The 19,813-nt window shown below is 36.1% G+C and overlaps 2 protein-coding genes across 4 annotated transcripts in view; both read right to left on the bottom strand.

Annotated features, from left to right (window-relative positions):
• LOC311279027 (tricarboxylate transport protein B, mitochondrial) overlaps nucleotides 1-7,568 on the bottom strand; it is a 21,711-nt gene extending 14,143 nt beyond the window's left edge. For both annotated transcript variants that reach the window (XM_084390255.1, XM_084390256.1), the window contains exon 1: nucleotides 7,456-7,568. In XM_084390255.1, coding sequence (XP_084246381.1) covers nucleotides 7,456-7,522 — 67 coding nt within the window. In that variant the 5' untranslated portion in view covers nucleotides 7,523-7,568. The remainder of the gene's footprint in view (nucleotides 1-7,455) is intronic.
• Nucleotides 7,569-9,707: 2,139 nt separating this feature from the next.
• Nucleotides 9,708-19,813, bottom strand: part of cltcl1 (clathrin, heavy chain-like 1) — a 54,893-nt gene continuing 44,787 nt past the window's right edge. The window contains exons 28-33 of one of the 2 annotated variants that reach the window (XM_084388611.1): nucleotides 19,281-19,391; nucleotides 19,029-19,199; nucleotides 17,909-18,130; nucleotides 14,987-15,013; nucleotides 11,664-11,739; nucleotides 9,708-10,507 (exon numbers count right to left, since the gene is read on the bottom strand). In XM_084388611.1, the coding sequence (XP_084244737.1) occupies nucleotides 10,401-10,507; nucleotides 11,664-11,739; nucleotides 14,987-15,013; nucleotides 17,909-18,130; nucleotides 19,029-19,199; nucleotides 19,281-19,391 (714 nt within the window). In that variant the 3' untranslated portion in view covers nucleotides 9,708-10,400. The remainder of the gene's footprint in view (nucleotides 10,508-11,663; nucleotides 11,740-14,986; nucleotides 15,014-17,908; nucleotides 18,131-19,028; nucleotides 19,200-19,280; nucleotides 19,392-19,813) is intronic. The other variant, XM_084388612.1, reaches the window with a different exon arrangement.

Genomic DNA, 19,813 nt, shown 5'->3' with positions numbered 1-19,813 from the left:
TGGAGCTCGGACTCACACACACACACACACACACAAGCAGAGGAGAGACGGGGCACTGAGTCTGAGGGAGAGACAGAAGAGCGAGTGATTGAGAGTGAAGGGAGAGACGCTGATGAACGGAGGAGAACAGAAACACGGTGCCGAGAGGAGACGAGCTCTCACTGCACTTAATTGCAGCCTCCCGGCAGGACACACACGCACTCACACACACACACACATACACTCACAGAGACACACACACACTCACAGAGATACACACACATACACACACTTGTATATGAGGTTTAGGGGGGGTCTTCATATACGTAATGGTTTTTATACTGTACAAACTGTATATTCTGTCCTCTTACACTAACTCTACCCCTAAACCTACCCATCACACACACACACACACACACACACACACACACACACACACACACACACACACACACACACACACACACACACACACGAACTAACCTTACTCCTAAACCTACCCATCACACACACACTCACACACACACACACACACACACACACTCACACTCACACTCACACTCACAAACTAACCCTACCCCTAAACCTACACATCACACATACACACACACACACACACACACACTAACCTTCCCCTAAACCTACCCATCACACACATACACATACACATACACACACACACACACACACACACACACACACACACAGATGTCCTCATAAACCATGTTTACATTGTAATACCATGTCATTATACACATTTGTGTCCTCATAAACCATATATACAAAAACACACACACTCACAGAGACACACGCACGCACACACACACACGCACGCACACACACACACACGCGCACACACACACACACACACACACACACACACACACACACACACACACACACACACACACACACACACACACACCTACACACACACACAGAGACACACACACTCAGAGAGACAAATACATACTGACAGAGACTCACACACACATACACATACATACACACACACACACACACAGAGACACACACACTCATAGAGACACACTCACTCACACACACACAAACACACACTCAGAGAGAGACACACACACACACACACAGAGAGACACACACATACTCAAACACACACACACACACACACACACACACACACACACACTCACTCTCTCACACACACTCACTCACACACACACACACACACACACACACACACACACACACACACACACACACTCCCAGAGACACACACACACACACACACTACAGAAACACACACACACTCAGAGAGACAATATTTACAGAGAGACTCACACACTACAGAGACACACTCACTCACACACACTCAGAGACACACAAATAGTCACAGACACACATACACACACACACTCACTCAGAGACACACACACACTCAGAGAGACACACAAATAGTCACAGACACACATACACACACACACTCAGAGACACACACGCTCAGACACACACTCATACACACACACACACACACACACACACACACACACACACACACTCACTCTCACACACACACACACACACACACACACACACACACTCCCAGAGACACACACACACACTACAGAGACACACACACACACACACACACACACACACACTCAGAGAGACAATACTCACAAAGAGACTCACACACACACACAAGTCCAGCAATAGCTGTATAAAGGCTTGAGTGCTGAAGAGAACACAATAGCAGTGATGTGACGGTCCTCCATTAGACAGAAGCGCTGCGGGCGACGCACGTCTGACCTGTAATGGCTGCATGAAATATCGCAACAATATCTGCTTATTTCTGAGCCTCTTGAGAGTATTTCATATACAGAGGTGCAAAGTTCTGAGAGCACACTGGAAACATCCCACAAATAAATCTAGTTTGGACTCAATATGTATTTATCAATATAGTGCAAACAATTCTCAATATTTACAGTACTTATATCTGAATATTTATGTACTTGCTCTGCAATATCAACTAAACTGTTAGTATCTAGTAGATAAAAAAGTTTAATGCTAAAAAAACGAAAACAGTAAAATGCGCTGAAATATTAAAGACATGTTTTTATTAAAATACCGAAGACATTTTTTTCACTAAACGAACACATGTAAGAAAAATATAAAAAAATATATATAAACATGAACCTTTATAATAATACGGTTAAAAATAGCTATATTTGCCTTAATATATATATTTTTTTAAATAATATGAGAAATAATACGCAGGAAGTATGAATGATGAAGCAAATTAATCGTTGAATAATTTTGCATGTACACGGTAGTGAGCTGATCACACTAGTGTCATATTAAAATATAATATTTAAGTGCTGTTACATATTTTCAAAATGTGGTTACACTTTATTTTTTAGTTACATTGTACTTAGTCAAATAAGTACTGACTTACTATAGATTATGCATATAATTATGCATAATTCACTGTTATACTATAGTAAGTACATGTAACTACGTCCCCTTAAAATACAGTGTTACCCAAAATGTGCATCAAAACACGATTTGAGGATATTATATTTAGGGGCGGGGCTTAATCGTCAGGTGATGTATTCATGTATTCATACGCTGTGTTATCTTACCTTGTAGGTATTCTGATTACCATTGTTGGTATTACTATAACTGTAACCTGCGAGAAATACATGGTGTGTATTTAAGATATGTTTGTGTATATATATATATAAATCTGTAATTGAGAGTTATGATAACGGTAACATTTAAGGAAGCCGCTACATTTGTTTTTCTTTTTAATTGTAACAGACCGTCTGACTTCTTCCCACTCCGTTTCGAGCAACTGATTGATTGATGTTGTTAAAGTAAGGTGAATTTAGCTTGTTGTATAGATCGAATCAAATGCTTCTTTATTGTCTTTGTTATATGTCACTATATTGCTCGAAATAAAATAAAATTTAAATTTTCAATTTGAGGATATGATTTTCTGTGGTAATGATGTTTTAGATTCTGCACACAGTGTTGAACTCGAACCCTGAATGTTCCCTTAAAATCAGATCCCACATGTGAACATACGGCGTAATCTCACCACACATGTGACTGTGGAAAACTGCTCTGGAATGCTGTGTGTGTGTGTGTGTGTGTGTGTGTGTGTGTGTGTGTGTGTGTGTGTGTGTGTGTGTGTGTGTGTGTGTGTGTGTGTGTGTAACGTGTGAAATGTTTCCAGGTCACTGCTGGGTTTGTATGACAGTAGACCAGAGCCACTCTACAATACAATACAATACACTCATCAGCTGAAAGCTGAAACACACTCGAAAACAACACACTCACACACCATACAGGAGTAAACCGTCTGTTCTGTTAGTCCACTCACCCGAGATCCAAACACATCCTGAACTTCTAGAAACACGACAAACAAAAGAGCTTTTCAATCTTACTACTGATTTTTACATAGTTTTAACTGATCGAAAGTTACTTATTGAACATTTCCGGTTCAAACTGAGCACCAGAATGGGGAAAAAAGATGATTTAAAGGAACAGTTCACTTAAAAATGAAAATTCTGTCATAATTTACTCATCCTCAAGTAAAGTTGTTTCAATGAGTTTCTTTCTTCTGCTGAACACAAATGAAGATATTTTGAAGAATGTCGGTAACCAGACAGTTGTTGGACCCCATTGACTTCCATAGTAGGAAAAAAAATTCTATTGAAGTCAATGGGGTCCAACAACTGTCTGGTTACCGACATTCTTCAAAATATCTTATCTCTGTTCAGCAGAAGAAAGAAACTCATACAGGTTTGAAACAACTTGAGGATGATGCAAATGATGACAGAATTTTAATTTTTAAGTGACTGTTCCTTTAAATCATCTTTTTTCCCCGTTCTGGTGCTCAGTTTGAATCGGAAATGTTCAATAAGTAACTTTCAATCACTTAAAACTATGTAAAAATCTGTATTTAAGTGAAATATTCCTTTAAGTGACTTTGAACGTGACATGGTTGTCGATTATTTCAGAAACTGCTGATCTACTGGGATTTTCACGCAAGACCATCTCTTGCCAAAACTAGGGGTGTAACGATACCCTCACAATTAGATACATATCACGATACCGAACTCACGATGCGATATTATTTCAATAATCCTAGGCTTGGACTTGTTGCTGGAAACCCAAAGCACAGGACAATAGAGACACCAGCATAAAAATATGCATGAGTCAGAAGCTAAAAATACAGAATTATTTTAGACGAACTTGCTTGCGCTCTGTCACTGACTAGATATATTTAAAATAATGTATGCCGCTTTTTACTGGTAACATCAGACATTTGGCATTATCAGGAGCCATTAATATTCACCCATTGCATTATTATGCATTATATTCAACATATATATAGTAGTTTAATGTAGTACTGACACTAAAACTCTGAAAACTTTAATTTTTCTCACACAGTAATTTTTATTTTGGGCGAACTCTACACAATACAGATTTTCACTATCCATGATACTGGTGCCTTTTTGTATCGCGAATATTGTGACACGATATATTGCTACATGATATATAGCCACAACCATTTTCTTGGCTCACTTTGAGCCTCTTAGTACCAACTGAGCATCGGTTAAAGGGATACTTCACCGATTAGCTTTAAGCTTTGTATCAGTAGAAACCCGGTAGTATTTTCGGATGACCGTGCTTCCCTCCCTCATGTCCCCCTGAGACCAGAGATTTCTGTATTGTGTGTCTGGAAAAAACCTCCGATGACACAAAAATCGCCATTTAGCTCATCTGAGGCTTTTCTGTCCAGAGGCGAGAGACTCCAGCCAGTAGGAGGCGCTAGTCCCGCATGTCTTCAACCCGCCCATAGGGGGAGCTCACGATAAAACGCCGTCTTTTCAGTTTCGAGTCGACTAGTAGCCTAGTTGTATTATTTCTCCCGATACTGCCCTCTGTAACCGGTAGGCGTGGCTTGGGCGTGTCCTCGTAGGGCAGCGAAGCAAGTGCATTCTGGGAGTTGTTGTCTTTCATCCACATGAGCCAAAAATACATTCTCAGGCTTTTCTCAGTCTAGAAGGCACCAACTTCTAAAATAATTTCACATTTCTACTACATAAATGACCCAATTTAAATACACATTCATCTTTCCAGCGGTGAAGCATCCCTTTAAACGCCAGTATTGTTGCAGACCAGGTCCATCTCTTTATGACCACAGTGAGCTCATCTTCTGACGGCTACAGCAGGATAACACACACGTCGCAAAGCTCAAATCATCTCAAACTGGTTTCATGATCAAGACAGTGAGTTCACAAATCAAATATTCACCAGATCTCAATCCAATAGAGCAGCTTTGGGACGTGGAGGAACGAGAGATTCACATCATGGATGTGCAGATGATAAATCTGCAGAAACTGAGTGATTCTTTCATGATAATATGGACCAGAATCTCTGAGGAATGTTTCAAGCACCTTGTTAAATCTGTGCCATGAAGAATTAAGGCATTTCAGAAGGTAAAAGAGGGTCCGACCCGGTGCTAGCAAGGTGTACCTAATAAAGTGGCCGGTAACATTCATCTGAGTTTGGCTAATCTGTAGTGTGCTGTGCATATATGCATAAAATGTATATATAAATATAAAAACATATATATGGTCACACTTTAGTTTAGGTATAGCTATTAACTACGACTTTTGTCTCAATAAACTCTTAATTACTGCTTATTAATAGTAAGGTAGTTGTGGGTAGGATTAAGGGATGTAGAATATAATTATGCACAATAAGGCATTAATATGTGCTTTATAGGTATAATAAACAGTCAATATCCTAGTAATATACATGCTAATAAGAAACTACTTAGTAGTGAGAATTGAAAGAGGGTCCGATCCGGTACTAGCAAGGTGTACCTAATAAAGTGGCCGGGGAGTTCATAATGATTATAATTCAATTTTAAAATGAACATAGGCTATATATATATATTGTTTTATATAATTATATAATGTTTTTAATTGGGTCCAACACTCCAGCACCAGCCTGTCATATTCTCTCCAGTAAATAAGACGTGGCATTTCCATCTGAAGGCTGGTTTGTGCAATAACAGACGGGTGGAGCCGAGCACACCAGCGTATAAAGAGAAAAATATCACAGACATTAAAACCTGTCATTTCGTTTCAGACGAACAGTTTCCAGATGGTAGTTCACCAATTACCCAGAGAACACCACACCGGATCCGCCAGCGTTCACAGAGACAGGTAGAGGGAGAGATGGGAATGACCAAACCTACTTTATAATTGCACTGAATCTATTCTAAGACCATCATTACAATTATGCTCATATGCAGCACTGCAAAAACATATTATGGGCTTGAGCTTCTTACAGTGGCATGAGCATGTGATAAAAGACACAGATGCTGCTGTGCAATAAATACTTTTATTCATATTATTAATTTATAAATATAAATAATAATAATTATAAAGAAAAAACAATTGTTCTGCAAAGTTCATTTTATAACTGAATTCATTATTATTAATGCCTTAAGAAATTAATTAACATTTTCATACCCTTTGACAAAGTTTCATTATCTTAAAAGTCGTGGTCTTGTATTATCTCCCGTCTTTCTTTGATAAGTGAGCATCAGGGTTTGTTTGGAGGACATCAGCTGTGTGTCCTTGTGTAGATCTGACCTTTACTTTAAATAAACCATCATATTTAATCTCCTCTAATGCACAAATATAACGTTCATCTGAGTTTGGCTAATCTGTAGTGTGCCTATATGCATAACATTTACGACTTTTGCCTCAATAAACTCTTAATTACTGCTTATCAGTAGTAAGGTAGTTGTTAAATTTAGGTATTGGGTAGGATTAAGGGATGTAGAATATAATTATGCACAATAAGGCACTAATATGTGCTTTATAAGTATAATAAACAGTCAATATCCTAGTAATATACATGCTAATAAGCAAATATTAGTAGTGAGAATTTAATTATATATACAGTATATATATATATATAACACACACACACACACACACACATTATATATATGTGTATGTATATATAATTAATGAAATTTAAAACTTAATAATGTAATGATTTATCCGTTAAATAACATAATTTGATGGGTCAACAACAGCATTCGCAGGTAAAGTAACTTTTTTGTTTGTTTATTGTTTTTGTATTAGGTAATATAGGCTAATAAACCGCTGTAACTAGTTGCCAAAAGATCTAGTACATGTAAACTGCTAAAAAAAACAAAAAAAACAAAAAAAAAAACTATAAAAAAACAGTAGTTTTCCGGATATATGAATTCACACATATTCCCTGTAGAAACCAACACAAATTCAATCTTCAGTATTTTATCTCCTTTTCTAAAGCTTCTTTCGCAAGTTCAGACGAAAGCAGTTCAGAAATCAACACACTTCATCTTAAATGTGTCCGTGAGTTCAGTTCTGGATGAACAGTTTTATTAATCTGTAGTTTTTGATGAAATGATGTGCAACTGACCTGCCAGGATGGCTTTTCCAGGATGAGTGAGTTTGGCTTTGCTCGCAGCTCCGCGTTCACGCGTCATCTTCAGTCAAGACTCTCACGAACGCGCGCAGCACTGTTGCTTCCGAGAGCAGCTCGCGATCATAGACTGATGACATGAGACTGCTCTCAGCCAATCAGCAGTCAGATCTCACACAGGGGCGGGGCTCGCAGCGCTCTCTCTCTCTCGCTCTCTCTCTCTCCGCCACGCCCTCGAGAAGAGAAACTCGATTAAGGATCCGAACCGAATCTCAACCCTAAAACTCAATCACATCATCTGATACTGACTGAGAGAAAATAGCTTTAGATTGTAGTTTGAAATAAGCATAGGGTCCAAGCATCCAAACCTGCAGACATAAATACATAAATAAAATAAATATTCAATTAGCCTATGGAAAAAACATGTGGGGGAAAATATACAAATAAAGGAAAAAACTTGTATACAATATATTATACACGTACAGGTCAAAAGTTTGGAAACATTACGTTTTTTATATATTTTTGAAAAAAGTCTCCAATGCTTATCAAGTTCATTTGATCAAAAATACATTAAAAAAAACAGTAATATTGTGAAATATTATTACAACTTAAAATAATAGTTTTCTATTTGAATATACTTTAAATTATCATTTATTTCTGTGATGCAAAGCTGAATTTTCAGGATCATTACTCCAGTCTTCAGTGTCACATGACATCCAGTCTATCACATGATCCTTTAGAAATCGTTCTAATATTCTGATTTATTATGAGTGTTGGAAACAGTTCTGCTGCCTAATATATTTGATGAATAAAAGGTTAAAAAGAACTGCATTTTTTCAAAATATATTTTTTTTCAAACAATATAAATCTTCTTTACTATCACTTTTTATCAATTTAACACATCCTTGCTGAATAAAAGTATTGATTTATTTAAAAAAAAAGAAAGAAAAGAAATGACTGACCCCAAATTACTGACCAGTAGTGTATATTGTTGTTACAAAAGATTTCTATTTTTAAAATATTTGCTTCTTTTTTACTTTTTATTCATCAAAGTATCCTAAAAAAGTATCACAGGTTATGAAAAAATATTAAGCAGCAGAACTGTTTCCAACTTTGATAAAGAATCATCATATTAGAATGATTTCTAAAGGATCATGTGATAGACTGGAGTAATGATGCTGAAAATTCAGCTTTGCATCACAGAAATAAATGATCATTTAAAGTATAATAAATTGAAAACCAATTATTTCAAATTGTAATAATATATTCTGTATTTTTGATCAAATAAATGCAGGCTTGATGAGCAGAAGAAGCTTCTTTCAAAAACATTAAAAATAGTAATGTGTCCAAACTTTTGACCTGTACTGTATAAATGTATGTGTGTGTGTGTTCACACTGTAGGTTACTATTAACTATGACTTTTGCCTCAAACTCCTAATTACTGATTATTTATAGTTAGTAAGGTAGTAGTTAAGTTTAGGTATAGGGTGGATTATGATTAAGAATATGATTATGCGCAATAAGGCATTATAAGTACTTAGTTATAAGTAGTATGTGCTTTATAAGTAATAATAAACAGCCAATATCCAAGTTATATGAATTCTATTAAGCAACTAGTTAATAGTGAGAATTGGACCCTACACTAAATATATATATTTATTTATTTATTTTCCTATTATTTATTTTTAATTTCTGTAGGTTTGGGCCTTCATACAGCAGACCTGCAAAAACACTGATCACTAATAAAGTGCAACAATCTGTTTTGCGTCTCAAGCCAGACTGTTAAATACTCACACAAATCAAGATAAAGGATCTACTGTTACATTATGCAATAAAATCCAATAAAAGTAAAAACCTAATTTGTATGTACCATGGTGGTAATACCATGTTTTTGGACATTTATGGTGCTAGTCGTAGTTTTGGGGAATTTTAGAATTTTAGTTTCTATGAAGTATCATGTAAATACATACAGTAACCAGTATCATGATAAATGAAAGTATGAATCCATCACTGTACTAGGGAATATACAATGATTTTCTGCACCATAAACACTGAATCATATCTCTGCCACTATCGTGACACTGAAAGCAAAACTAATCCCAGCTGTGTTTTTCTTCCTGGTACGTTAAACATTGAGAAAGAACCAACATGAATGTGCAATTACCGCAGGAAAAACACACAAACCCACAAACCACCGGAACAACACAGTGAACTCCAGTGACCCGAGAGACTGAGACAGACAGCAGCGGCACATGAAATGTAAACTTTATTCTTGACTCTTCAATCTGAGTCACTACACATCACTGAGCAACCCAAACATCCTCACTCTCTGTGTTTGTTTGTTTTTTTTGCATATTGTTTTCCTAAAAAAATTAATGTCTCTTTTTACTACAACATTACACAACAGACAGTGCATATGGCTCGCAGTAACACTGATGATCATGCACAACTACATTGACCTAGTAAACATGTCGCGGTCGAGACGGTGTGGGCAGCGTTAAACACACAGACGTTCGGTTGTGATTTTCACATTGTACAACTGAAATTTAGTACCACTTAAAATGTAAACAAAGTTAATACTGGAGAATTAAAAGGATGAGAACAGAAAAAAGAACCAAAGAATTGAGTCTGTCACTAAAAACATGGTACCGTTCACCCTCACTAGTGTTCACACGAACCGGTTGGTTTTAGAGTAGTGTCGTTTATGTTTAGCATCTCTCCTCTCGTCATCAGTGCCGTATAGTTGATCAAATTCAAAGGAAAACATAAGTTAACGAGCAGCTTGTTTGTCATGAACAACACGCGTGTTTAAGGAGCGTTTCGTGCGGCGTGTTTGTGTGATTGCTGGGGTACAGTTTTCATGCTTCCTGAAAGCAGCAGTCGAGCTTCGGTGTCACAGGCACACGTTTCCCAGAATTCCTAACGGGGGGAAAGCGTGGGACTTAAGGCTGGAGGTTGAAGCCGTACACAGGAGGAGCGAATCCGTAGCTCTGGAAACCCGGCTGGGGTGTGACTGCGGTCTGACTGCCGTTCAACATCAGCTGTTGCCCTGCACACACACACACACACATTTATATTAATGAATGGAAGATCTGTGATTGATACTACAGCACAGGCACTCAGTATCAGGGCAGGTTCTCACGCCGGTTTCTGCTGAATTACAATCATACATCAGAAAGCAGGTTAGCCTGACCTGTAGAGGTGAAAACATGCTTTCTTTAAAAGAGAATGGAACAATGTAGCGTTTCAAAAGCTGGAATCTACTGATAAAAATGTATTAAAGATTTGTCCTGGCTCTCAGGTTTGAGTAGTTTCTCAATGATACTGTAATGCACTGGAAGAGTCATTTCAACAGGCTTTCTTGCCACTAACCAATCAGATGAAAGCATGAGGACATACTTCTGCAACAGTCTGTATCCTAGTTTATTAAAAAATATATATAAATCAATACAAATATTAATATTATAATAATAATAATAGGAAGAAAAAGAAATAAAGAACTGCCTAAATAAATAAATGTTCAATGCATAAATAAATAAATGCACAAATAAATAAATGCTTAATGCATCAATAAATAAATGCATAAACAAATAAAGTCTGCTTAATGCATCAATAAATAAAGGCTTAGTGCATAAATAAATAAATGCATAAATAAATGCATAAACAAATGGACAAATAAATAAATACATCAATAAATAAATGCATAAATGAATGGACAAATAAATAAATGAATAAATGCATAAATAAATAAATGCTTAATACATCTATAAATAAATCTATAAATAAATTAATGTTTAATGCATAAATAAATGCATAAACACATTTTCTAAATATAATTTACTATTCAAATATAATTTAAATGTTAATTTAATTTAAATTAAATATAATTGACATATATAATGGTGAATCTACATGGTGTAGATTATTTAAATATTTAAATAACCAGAAACATTATAAGCTGACTTTGATGCAACAGTTAGAAGTGATCAGAATATTGCCTATAAACGGATATAATTCATAGCAATAAATTCACATATATGATATCTGTGAAATATGAAATCATTTTTTTTTTTTTAAACAGAGGCAAAAGAGCTCAAGTTTCTGAGCATCAGGTGTTTCCCGTTATTGATTATTTTTTGACTCATCAAAGCAAGATCAAATGAGTTTGTTGATCCTGCAGTGGACAGGCTTGATCATGAGCGTACCGTAGACTATGGAGGAGGATTCGGGAGACTCGTTTTCAGACGCTCTCTTGTTCTCGTCCTCCTGCAGTTTATCCACCTGTAAGAGATGCAGAAGAAGTCAACATCACTGTCAAAGTGTCACCCTGCGTCCTTTCATCCAAACGCCCCTGACTACACACTCATCCGCACATAAACCTGAGCTTACCAATCAACATCATCATCATCGTCATCATCATCATCATCATCATCATCATCATCATCACTACATGCAAATGCCCAATAATGTCACACATGACATGCAAAAAAATGCTGGATGACAAAATACACTCACATTCACTTAACAGTTGTTTAATGCCTTAATGCATGGTTTTCTGTAAAGCTGCTTTGAGACAGTGAAGCGTTAGAGATACACGATGACTTGTATTCATCATTAGAATATGTGAAATAATAACATAACAGCACAGTGAAAGTAATGAACTCAAACTCTGTTTGTTTGTTGATGTTCCTCTGCTTAGTGTTTGTTCTAAACCTCTAACCCTTATTTTTTATTTCTGTTATGAATTCAGCTTGAACCCCTGAACAAACACTCTCTCAGACTCTCAGACTCTCTCAGATTCTCTCAGACTCTCTCAGATTCTCTCAGACTCTCTCAGATTCCCTCAGACTCTCTCAGATTCTCTCAGACTCTCTCAGATTCTCTCACTCTCTTTCAGATTCCCTCAGACTCTCTCAGACTCTCTCAGATTCCCTCAGACTCTCTCAGATTCTCTCAGACTCTCTCAGATTCCCTCAGACTCTCTCAGACTCTCTCAGATTCTCTCAGATTCTCTCACTCTCTCTCAGATTCTCTCAGACTCTTTCAGACTCTCTCAGATTCTCTCAGACTCTCTCAGATTCTCTCAGATTCCCTCAGACTCTCTCAGACTCTCTCAGATTCTCTCACACTCTCTCAGATTCTCTCAGATTCTCTCAGGCTCTCTCAGATTCTCTCAGACTCTTTCAGACTCTTACAGACTCTCTCAGATTCTCTCAGACTCTCTCAGATTCTCTAATGGCGCTTTTCCATTACCAGTACCAGCTCGACTCGACTCGCCTCGACTCGGCTCGGCTCGCTTTTCGCTCCGTTTTCCATTGCAGATAGTACCTCCACAATAGTACCTGGTCGTCATAGCGACGCCACAGGAAACTGCCGTGACTTAATCTTTTACGCGAGATGCGCGAGACACACCCGCTACCTACACACACAGGACAATGGAGGAAATCGAGTGTATGCTGTTTTTGGATGTTTTTGTTTTTGTTTTTGCTGTTTTTTATTCAGGATACTGCGTCTGGCGCGTGCAATGATGACGCAGTGAATAGTGACGATTCTCTCTGACCAATCAGCAGTCTGCCATGATTTCACGTCACATTTTAGTATCGCCTCAGCTCGCCTCAGCCCGCTTAGAACTTCGCCGGAGGTGGTACGAAAAAAAGTACCTGGAAGCAGGTACAGGTACAACTTTTACACAGTGGAAAACCAAACAGAGCCGAGTCGAGTCGAGTCGAGCCGAGCCGAGCCAAGCCGAGCCGAGGCGAGCTGGTACTGTGTAGTGGAAAAGCGCCATAAGATTCCCTCAGACTCTCTCACTCTCTCTCAGATTCTCTCAGACTCTCTCAGATTTTCTCAGACTCTCTCAGATTCTCTCACTTCTCTCAGACTCTCTCAGATTCTCTCAGACTCTCTCAGATTCTCTCAGACTCTCTCAGATTCTCTCAGACTCTCTCAGATTCTCTCACACTATCTCAGATTCTCTCACACTCTCTCAGATTCTCTCAGACTCTCCCAGACTCTCTCACACTCTCTCAGACTCTCTCAGATTCTCTCAGACTCTCTCACACTCTCTCAGATTCTCTCAGACTCTCTCACACTCTCTCAGACTCTCTCAGATTCTCTCAGACTCTCTCAGACTCTCCCAGACTCTCTCAGATTCTCTCAGACTCTCCCAGACTCTCTCAGACTCTCTGCTCTGTTGTAACATACTGAAAAACAAAACCTACATTTACCTGAACTTCAACATTATTCTGTGCAAGAGCTGCTATATCCTCCTGGACATGCAATCCTAATTGTGATTATTATCATTAATTATTAAATATTGTTGTATATTGTTGTTAATGGCGTTTTATAAATGCCATAAGTTCTGTTTGTAAAACAGATATATATATTCAGCCTACTGTATAATATTTGATAGACCTCTAAATGATGAGCATGATCTGATAAACCTGTCGCACTCGATCTCCTCCAGTCCTTCTGTCTCTGATCAACATTTACACTCTTTTATCCAGTAAAAGTCTTTTATTGTACAAACGTCCTCCTTCAGCTCGAGCCTCACGAGTCTTTCTGCTGAGAAATCTGACCTAATTTATATCAAATAAACTTAAGAATAACTTTGATATTGTTAGTAATATTTCAAGTGGACTGAAGCAGCTTCGCTTTACTCGATTATCCATTATAGAAAAATCATACAGAGCAAATATGATCATCAGGCTTTTGAGGAAGGTTTTTTTGTTCATCATCATTGTATTGCATTGCATTATATGTTTTAAAACTACAGAGCTTTGATCATCATCAAAACCATTTAAATATCATCTAACTAAGACATATTATTGGCAGATATTGATATTTATATGCATGTTATGTATGCATGATCCCATTAATTTACATTACAAGCCATCTGTAAATCTTACTTTTTGTCCATATAAATATCAGCATCTGCAGCAAATTGCTCATATTGTCCTTCAATAAAATATAGGTGCTTTTTCCTTCTTGAGCACGAGCTCCATATTCATACTTTATCATATCGAGCCATAAAATGCACACAATATGATACTCAACAAAAAACACATACATTTTTGTACAATTTTTGTTTAAAGGATCAATAAGCAGTTCTGTTTAAAAAATAAGTTTTTTTCTGACTCTTATGTCAGGCTTTCCCAGGTTAAATCTAAGAGTGACGTGTTGCCATCTGCAGGTCAAACTGACGTACTGCGTCTTTAAAGAGACCCTGTTATATTAATGAATACTAATTTTAGTCTGGAAAGGTTATGTTTGTCACAGCTGAAAGCGAGTGAGGACTGAACCAGCGAAACACTTTACATCACAATAATTAATCTGAATACATCTGAATAATCCTCTTTCTCACAAACACCCACACACACAAACAAACAAACAGGCTCAATAGAGCTACAGAGCAGTGCATTGTGGGTAATCAAGCAAACTATCGAGGAACCTGCTCTAAAAGAGTGCAGCATCTGAACTCTACATGCGCTAACATCTACTAGAGAAAGAGACAGAACGGGTCAGAGACCTTCACCTGCCCGGATAACTCATCCACCTGAGGAGGAGGAAACTCATGTGAGCTTTAATACAGGCAAAACACGTCTGAAAGAAGGACTGATGATGATGTATGGACTCAGTAGGGGAGCGCGGGGCACAAAGTAATGCTTTTTTACTTTCTCAGTTTGTGTAAATCTACTTATCAGAGTATTTTTTTTTCCCCACATTAATTTCCCACATGTCTAGTACAATTATGTGTTTTTGTTTTATTAATACAGTATATACTTTTTTCTTGATATACCCCGAAAGAACATTGTAACATGTGTGGGGCACATTGTAACATGACATATGACAGCTTAAAATGTTATCTGATCTAATAAAAAAAATATACAAAACAAACTAAAATATTTTCTAAATAAAATACAATTAAAAAACTTTTTCATATAAAATAATGGCAATTTTTAATAATTAAATATAAACAAATTTTTGAGTTTTGACTATGAACGCATGAAAACACAGCTATACAACATAGTTCAAAACAAATAAATAATTCGTAATTTCTGAACATTGACTCTCAGTCTTTATTCACCCTTTTCTCACGTTTTCTCAAAAAAAAAAAAAAAAAAAAAAAGTATAGAATATAATAGCATATTTCTAATAGGGGCACATTGTAACGCAGTGTTACAACATGCCCCGCCTGCACAACTGGGATTTAAACCCGACTAGTGTCTTCTGCTAGTTAGTGAAGCATTATATAACTATCCCAACTGTTAAATAACATCTTGGAGATTAAAATAATATCATTTTTGTCTTATTTTAAATAAACACAAAAAATAGAGATGAAAAATTTACTTAAGTAAGAAATTTACTTTTGCTATGGTTTAATAAATGTCTATGGATATCTTAAAAAAAAAAAATCATCGTCATCCAATCATGTGCGGAAGTATTTAAAACAAGCGTGTTACAACTAGCCCCGTGTTACGTTGTGCCCCGCGCTCCCCTACTTACATTTTGAACAAACAAAAGTGTACGTTTATCTACATGAGGCTGTTGTATCTTCTCATATCTACTCTATCAGATTATGTCATTTCATTTATGCAAATCAGAACAATATTTTTCAGACACTAAAATATTAAGGGTTTAATTTGGGGCGACAGCATTTAATCTGAAAACACTATTTTATATAAGCATAGTGATAAACAGAAGCATTTGACTAAACTAACACTTTATAGTACGGTTTCATTTGTTAACATGAACTAACAATGAACAATGTATTTTCTAAAGCATTTATTAGTGTAATAAAAATCTAATTGTTCATTGTTTGTTTATATTAGATCGCAGTGTTACAAACTAATGTTGAAATGAACATTGACTAATATTAATAAATGCTGTAGAAGTATTGTTCATTGTTAGTACATGTTAAATAATATAGTTAACCAATGTTAACAAATGAAACCTTACAGTAAAATGTTACCGACTAAATATTTTACAATTGTCCAAAAAAACAAAGCTGAATATGGACTCAAATGAACAGAAATCTGGGTAACACTTTACAATAAAGTTTACATTAGTTAACGCAATAACTAACAATGAGAAATATTTTTGTTACAGTATTTATACATCTTTTTAAAATAATACTATAATAAAATAATAATAACAATAAAATAATACTAACAGATACAACTTTTGATTTTAATAATGTATTAGTAAACCGTTGAAATTACCATGAACTAAGATTAATAAACGCATTGCTAGTTCAAATGCAGAGACGGACAGAGTACACAGCTTCATTACTTGAGTAAAAGTACAGATACCCCTTGCTAAATTTTACTCAAGTACAAGTAAAAGTACTACAGTCAGATGTCTACTTAAGTAAAAGTACTAAAGTACTTGTTTTTAAAAGTACTTGAGTATCAAGAGTACAAGAGTACATTTTCTAAATATTGCATTACTACTGCCACAGTGCTTACATTGGTAAACACAGCAAACACTTGAAGCGAAAACTATCATTAACTTGTTCAGAAAATTGAAATAGTCTGGCGAGGTGGGGCCACGGGTTGGCACATTCCCAGGATGGACCTGCTTCTTCATCCATTGTTTCGTCTCTTATCTAAATCTGACCATGGAGTTGACTTTGGCGGAAAGCTGAAGGTGATTGCTGATAGGCTGTCCCAATCAGTGGCGCCTGCACAATCCAATCACGTTTGAGAGGGAAACAACAAATTGAGGGTTTCCGAGATTTTTCTTTTTTCCTTTTTTTTGTACATTTTTTTTTAGAAGTAGTAACGGGTACTCACAGTTATGGATAGAAATGTAGCGGAGTAAAGAGTACAATATTTGCCTCTCAAATGTACTTGAGTAAAGTCATGAGTACTCCCCAAAAATGATACTCGAGTAAAGTACAGATCCCTCAAAATTGTACTTAAGTACTGTACTCAAGTAAATGTACTCCGTTACTGTCCGGCTCTGTTCAGATGTAGTTAACTAATGTCAACAAACGAAACCTTATTGTAAAGTGTTACTGAAAACTGAAATCCGTTGTGTGATAACATAAGGATAAATTCATTAAACACATCAATATGGCATACTTGCTGTTCAGAAAAACTTGTGGATGAAGTAAAATAGATGCTATTATTCCTAAACATCGCAGGGAAAAAGACACTATTGTTCCAGTACGAATAAGAAAAGTTTGTCCTGTTTGTGGAGAAAGTGTTTATATAAAAATCTGAAAGATCCAGTTGCTGAAACGGCATGTTTATATTATGGGTCAGACATGAGGAGTTTCAGCCTACACCTTTTTCGGTTATTATGTATATATATATATTTAAAAAAAAATCTTTACTTTGGAAAATTATCTGTGAGGACCGAATTACATTTTTGATGAATTGAAAAAGTTTTTTAATTGAGCCATGTTCCAGCAGTGTGTGTGTGTGTGTGTGTGTTGCATACGCACCTTGCTCAGGTACTCCCTCATCACCTGAATGAAGTAAGGCATGGCGAAGTCCATGAGTCCGTGTTTCCAGGCCAGTTCCAGGACCACATCCGGAGCCAGAAGATCATATGAGCTGAAGAGACACGCAGCGAAACACTCACGCTTCCCTTCTTCAACAAACCAGCGCAAGAGATCCTGAGCCTGAGCGCCGTCCTGAGACTCGGCCGCGAACTGCATCGCATCCTGACACACACACACACACACACACACACACACGTGTCACGCCCTGACATATATGCTGTAATCATTCCGTTCAAGAAAGAAAGTCATATGGTATATGTGAAAAAACACACATTTATTTACAAAAATTTATTTACAAAATAGCCATTAAATAAATATAGAATTATGAAAATTCTTTATTATTTAAAAAAGAAAATGGGTGAATTATTCCTTTAAAGACACACAAAAGAAAGGAAAAATAAGATTGTGGAAAAGTGTCACTAAATTAATTAAACATTTTTAATGAAAATAAACAACAACAAAATTGCAAATTTCAGTGAGAATATCTTTTTTTTTAAATGATTAATAAAGACAAATCATTCCTCATTTATTATTTAAATTAATATTAATATAATTCCTAATATTTATATATTTATTATCAATTATTTAATAAAGTATAAAAGACTAAAATAAATAACCATAATTAAACAAATAATACAAAATAATTGTAAATATTAATGTTCTATTAAAAAGTATAAATAAATGTGTGTGTGTATATATATATATATATATAGTGAGAGAGAGAGAGAGATAGAGATAGAGAAAGAAAGAGAGAATTATTACAGTTAAATGAAATGATGTGTGTAAAATAATATAAATATTAACTGAAATAAAATAAAATATAAAAAATGTAAACTTGTTTTATTTCAGCTATAGTTGCCAAAGCAACATTTCTCATTTTCATTTAGTTTAAGTTGATGTGCTAAAAATGATTAAAACTACAATTTATAACAACTTAAACTTATCAAAATGACTAAACTAAAATTTAACTAAGATGTAACAAAAAAAAACAAATTCATACATATATATATATATATATAGTTATTCCCTGTCGGAGTGGTGTGTGTGAGTGTGTTTGTACCTTGTAAAGCTTGTCTTTCTTGCAGAGCTGAATGCTTTGAGCCCAGCGCTGGTTGCTCTTGTACAGATACGCTGCGATGCGTCTGAACTCAATGAGCTCGTGCGTCTCCAGTCTCTGAGCCAAACCGATGGAGTCGAAGTTATCGTACGCGTCGATGGAGGCGCGCAGACCCTGAGCAGGACAACAGAGGAACACGCTTCACATCCCTGCGCTCTCATGAAGAACAGATGAAGAAGACGAGTGTGTGTGTACCTGATAGTCCTCCTCCTCCGTCAGCAGGTCGTTGAGCGCCTCGTTCACGGCTCGGTTATTGTGGCTTTGCACTGATCTGAGATACGGTTTAACCAGCCGTAACTGATTCAGCTGCAAACACAGATCATCACAGCAGGCTTACTCCTCACTGCAATTTACACTGGTAAAATCACTACTGTTAACTCAAATACAGCTGAAATAAAATAAAAACATTACATGAAAAACATTAGGAATGTTGTCGTAGAAACTAACTGAAATAAGAGAGGTTGAAGTTCTAAAAGTCACTAAAACTAAAAGTGAAATAATATTTAAGTAAAGCTAAATATAACTATTTAAAAGACACAATAACTATTAAAAATTACAAAAGCTTAAAATAAAATTACTAAAAAGTTAAACAAAAATTAAAATGAAAACTGAAAATATTTCAAAATATTAATAAATACTTCAATAGCATATAAATAATACTAAAATAACACTGCATATATAGCACTGCAATAATACTAAAATAACACTGCATATATATATATATAAAT

Source organism: Rutilus rutilus, assembly GCF_951802725.1.
Source record: "Rutilus rutilus genome assembly, chromosome: 19".
Classification (NCBI taxonomy): domain Eukaryota; kingdom Metazoa; phylum Chordata; class Actinopteri; order Cypriniformes; family Leuciscidae; genus Rutilus; species Rutilus rutilus.
This window is presented reverse-complemented; position numbering and strand designations above follow the sequence as displayed.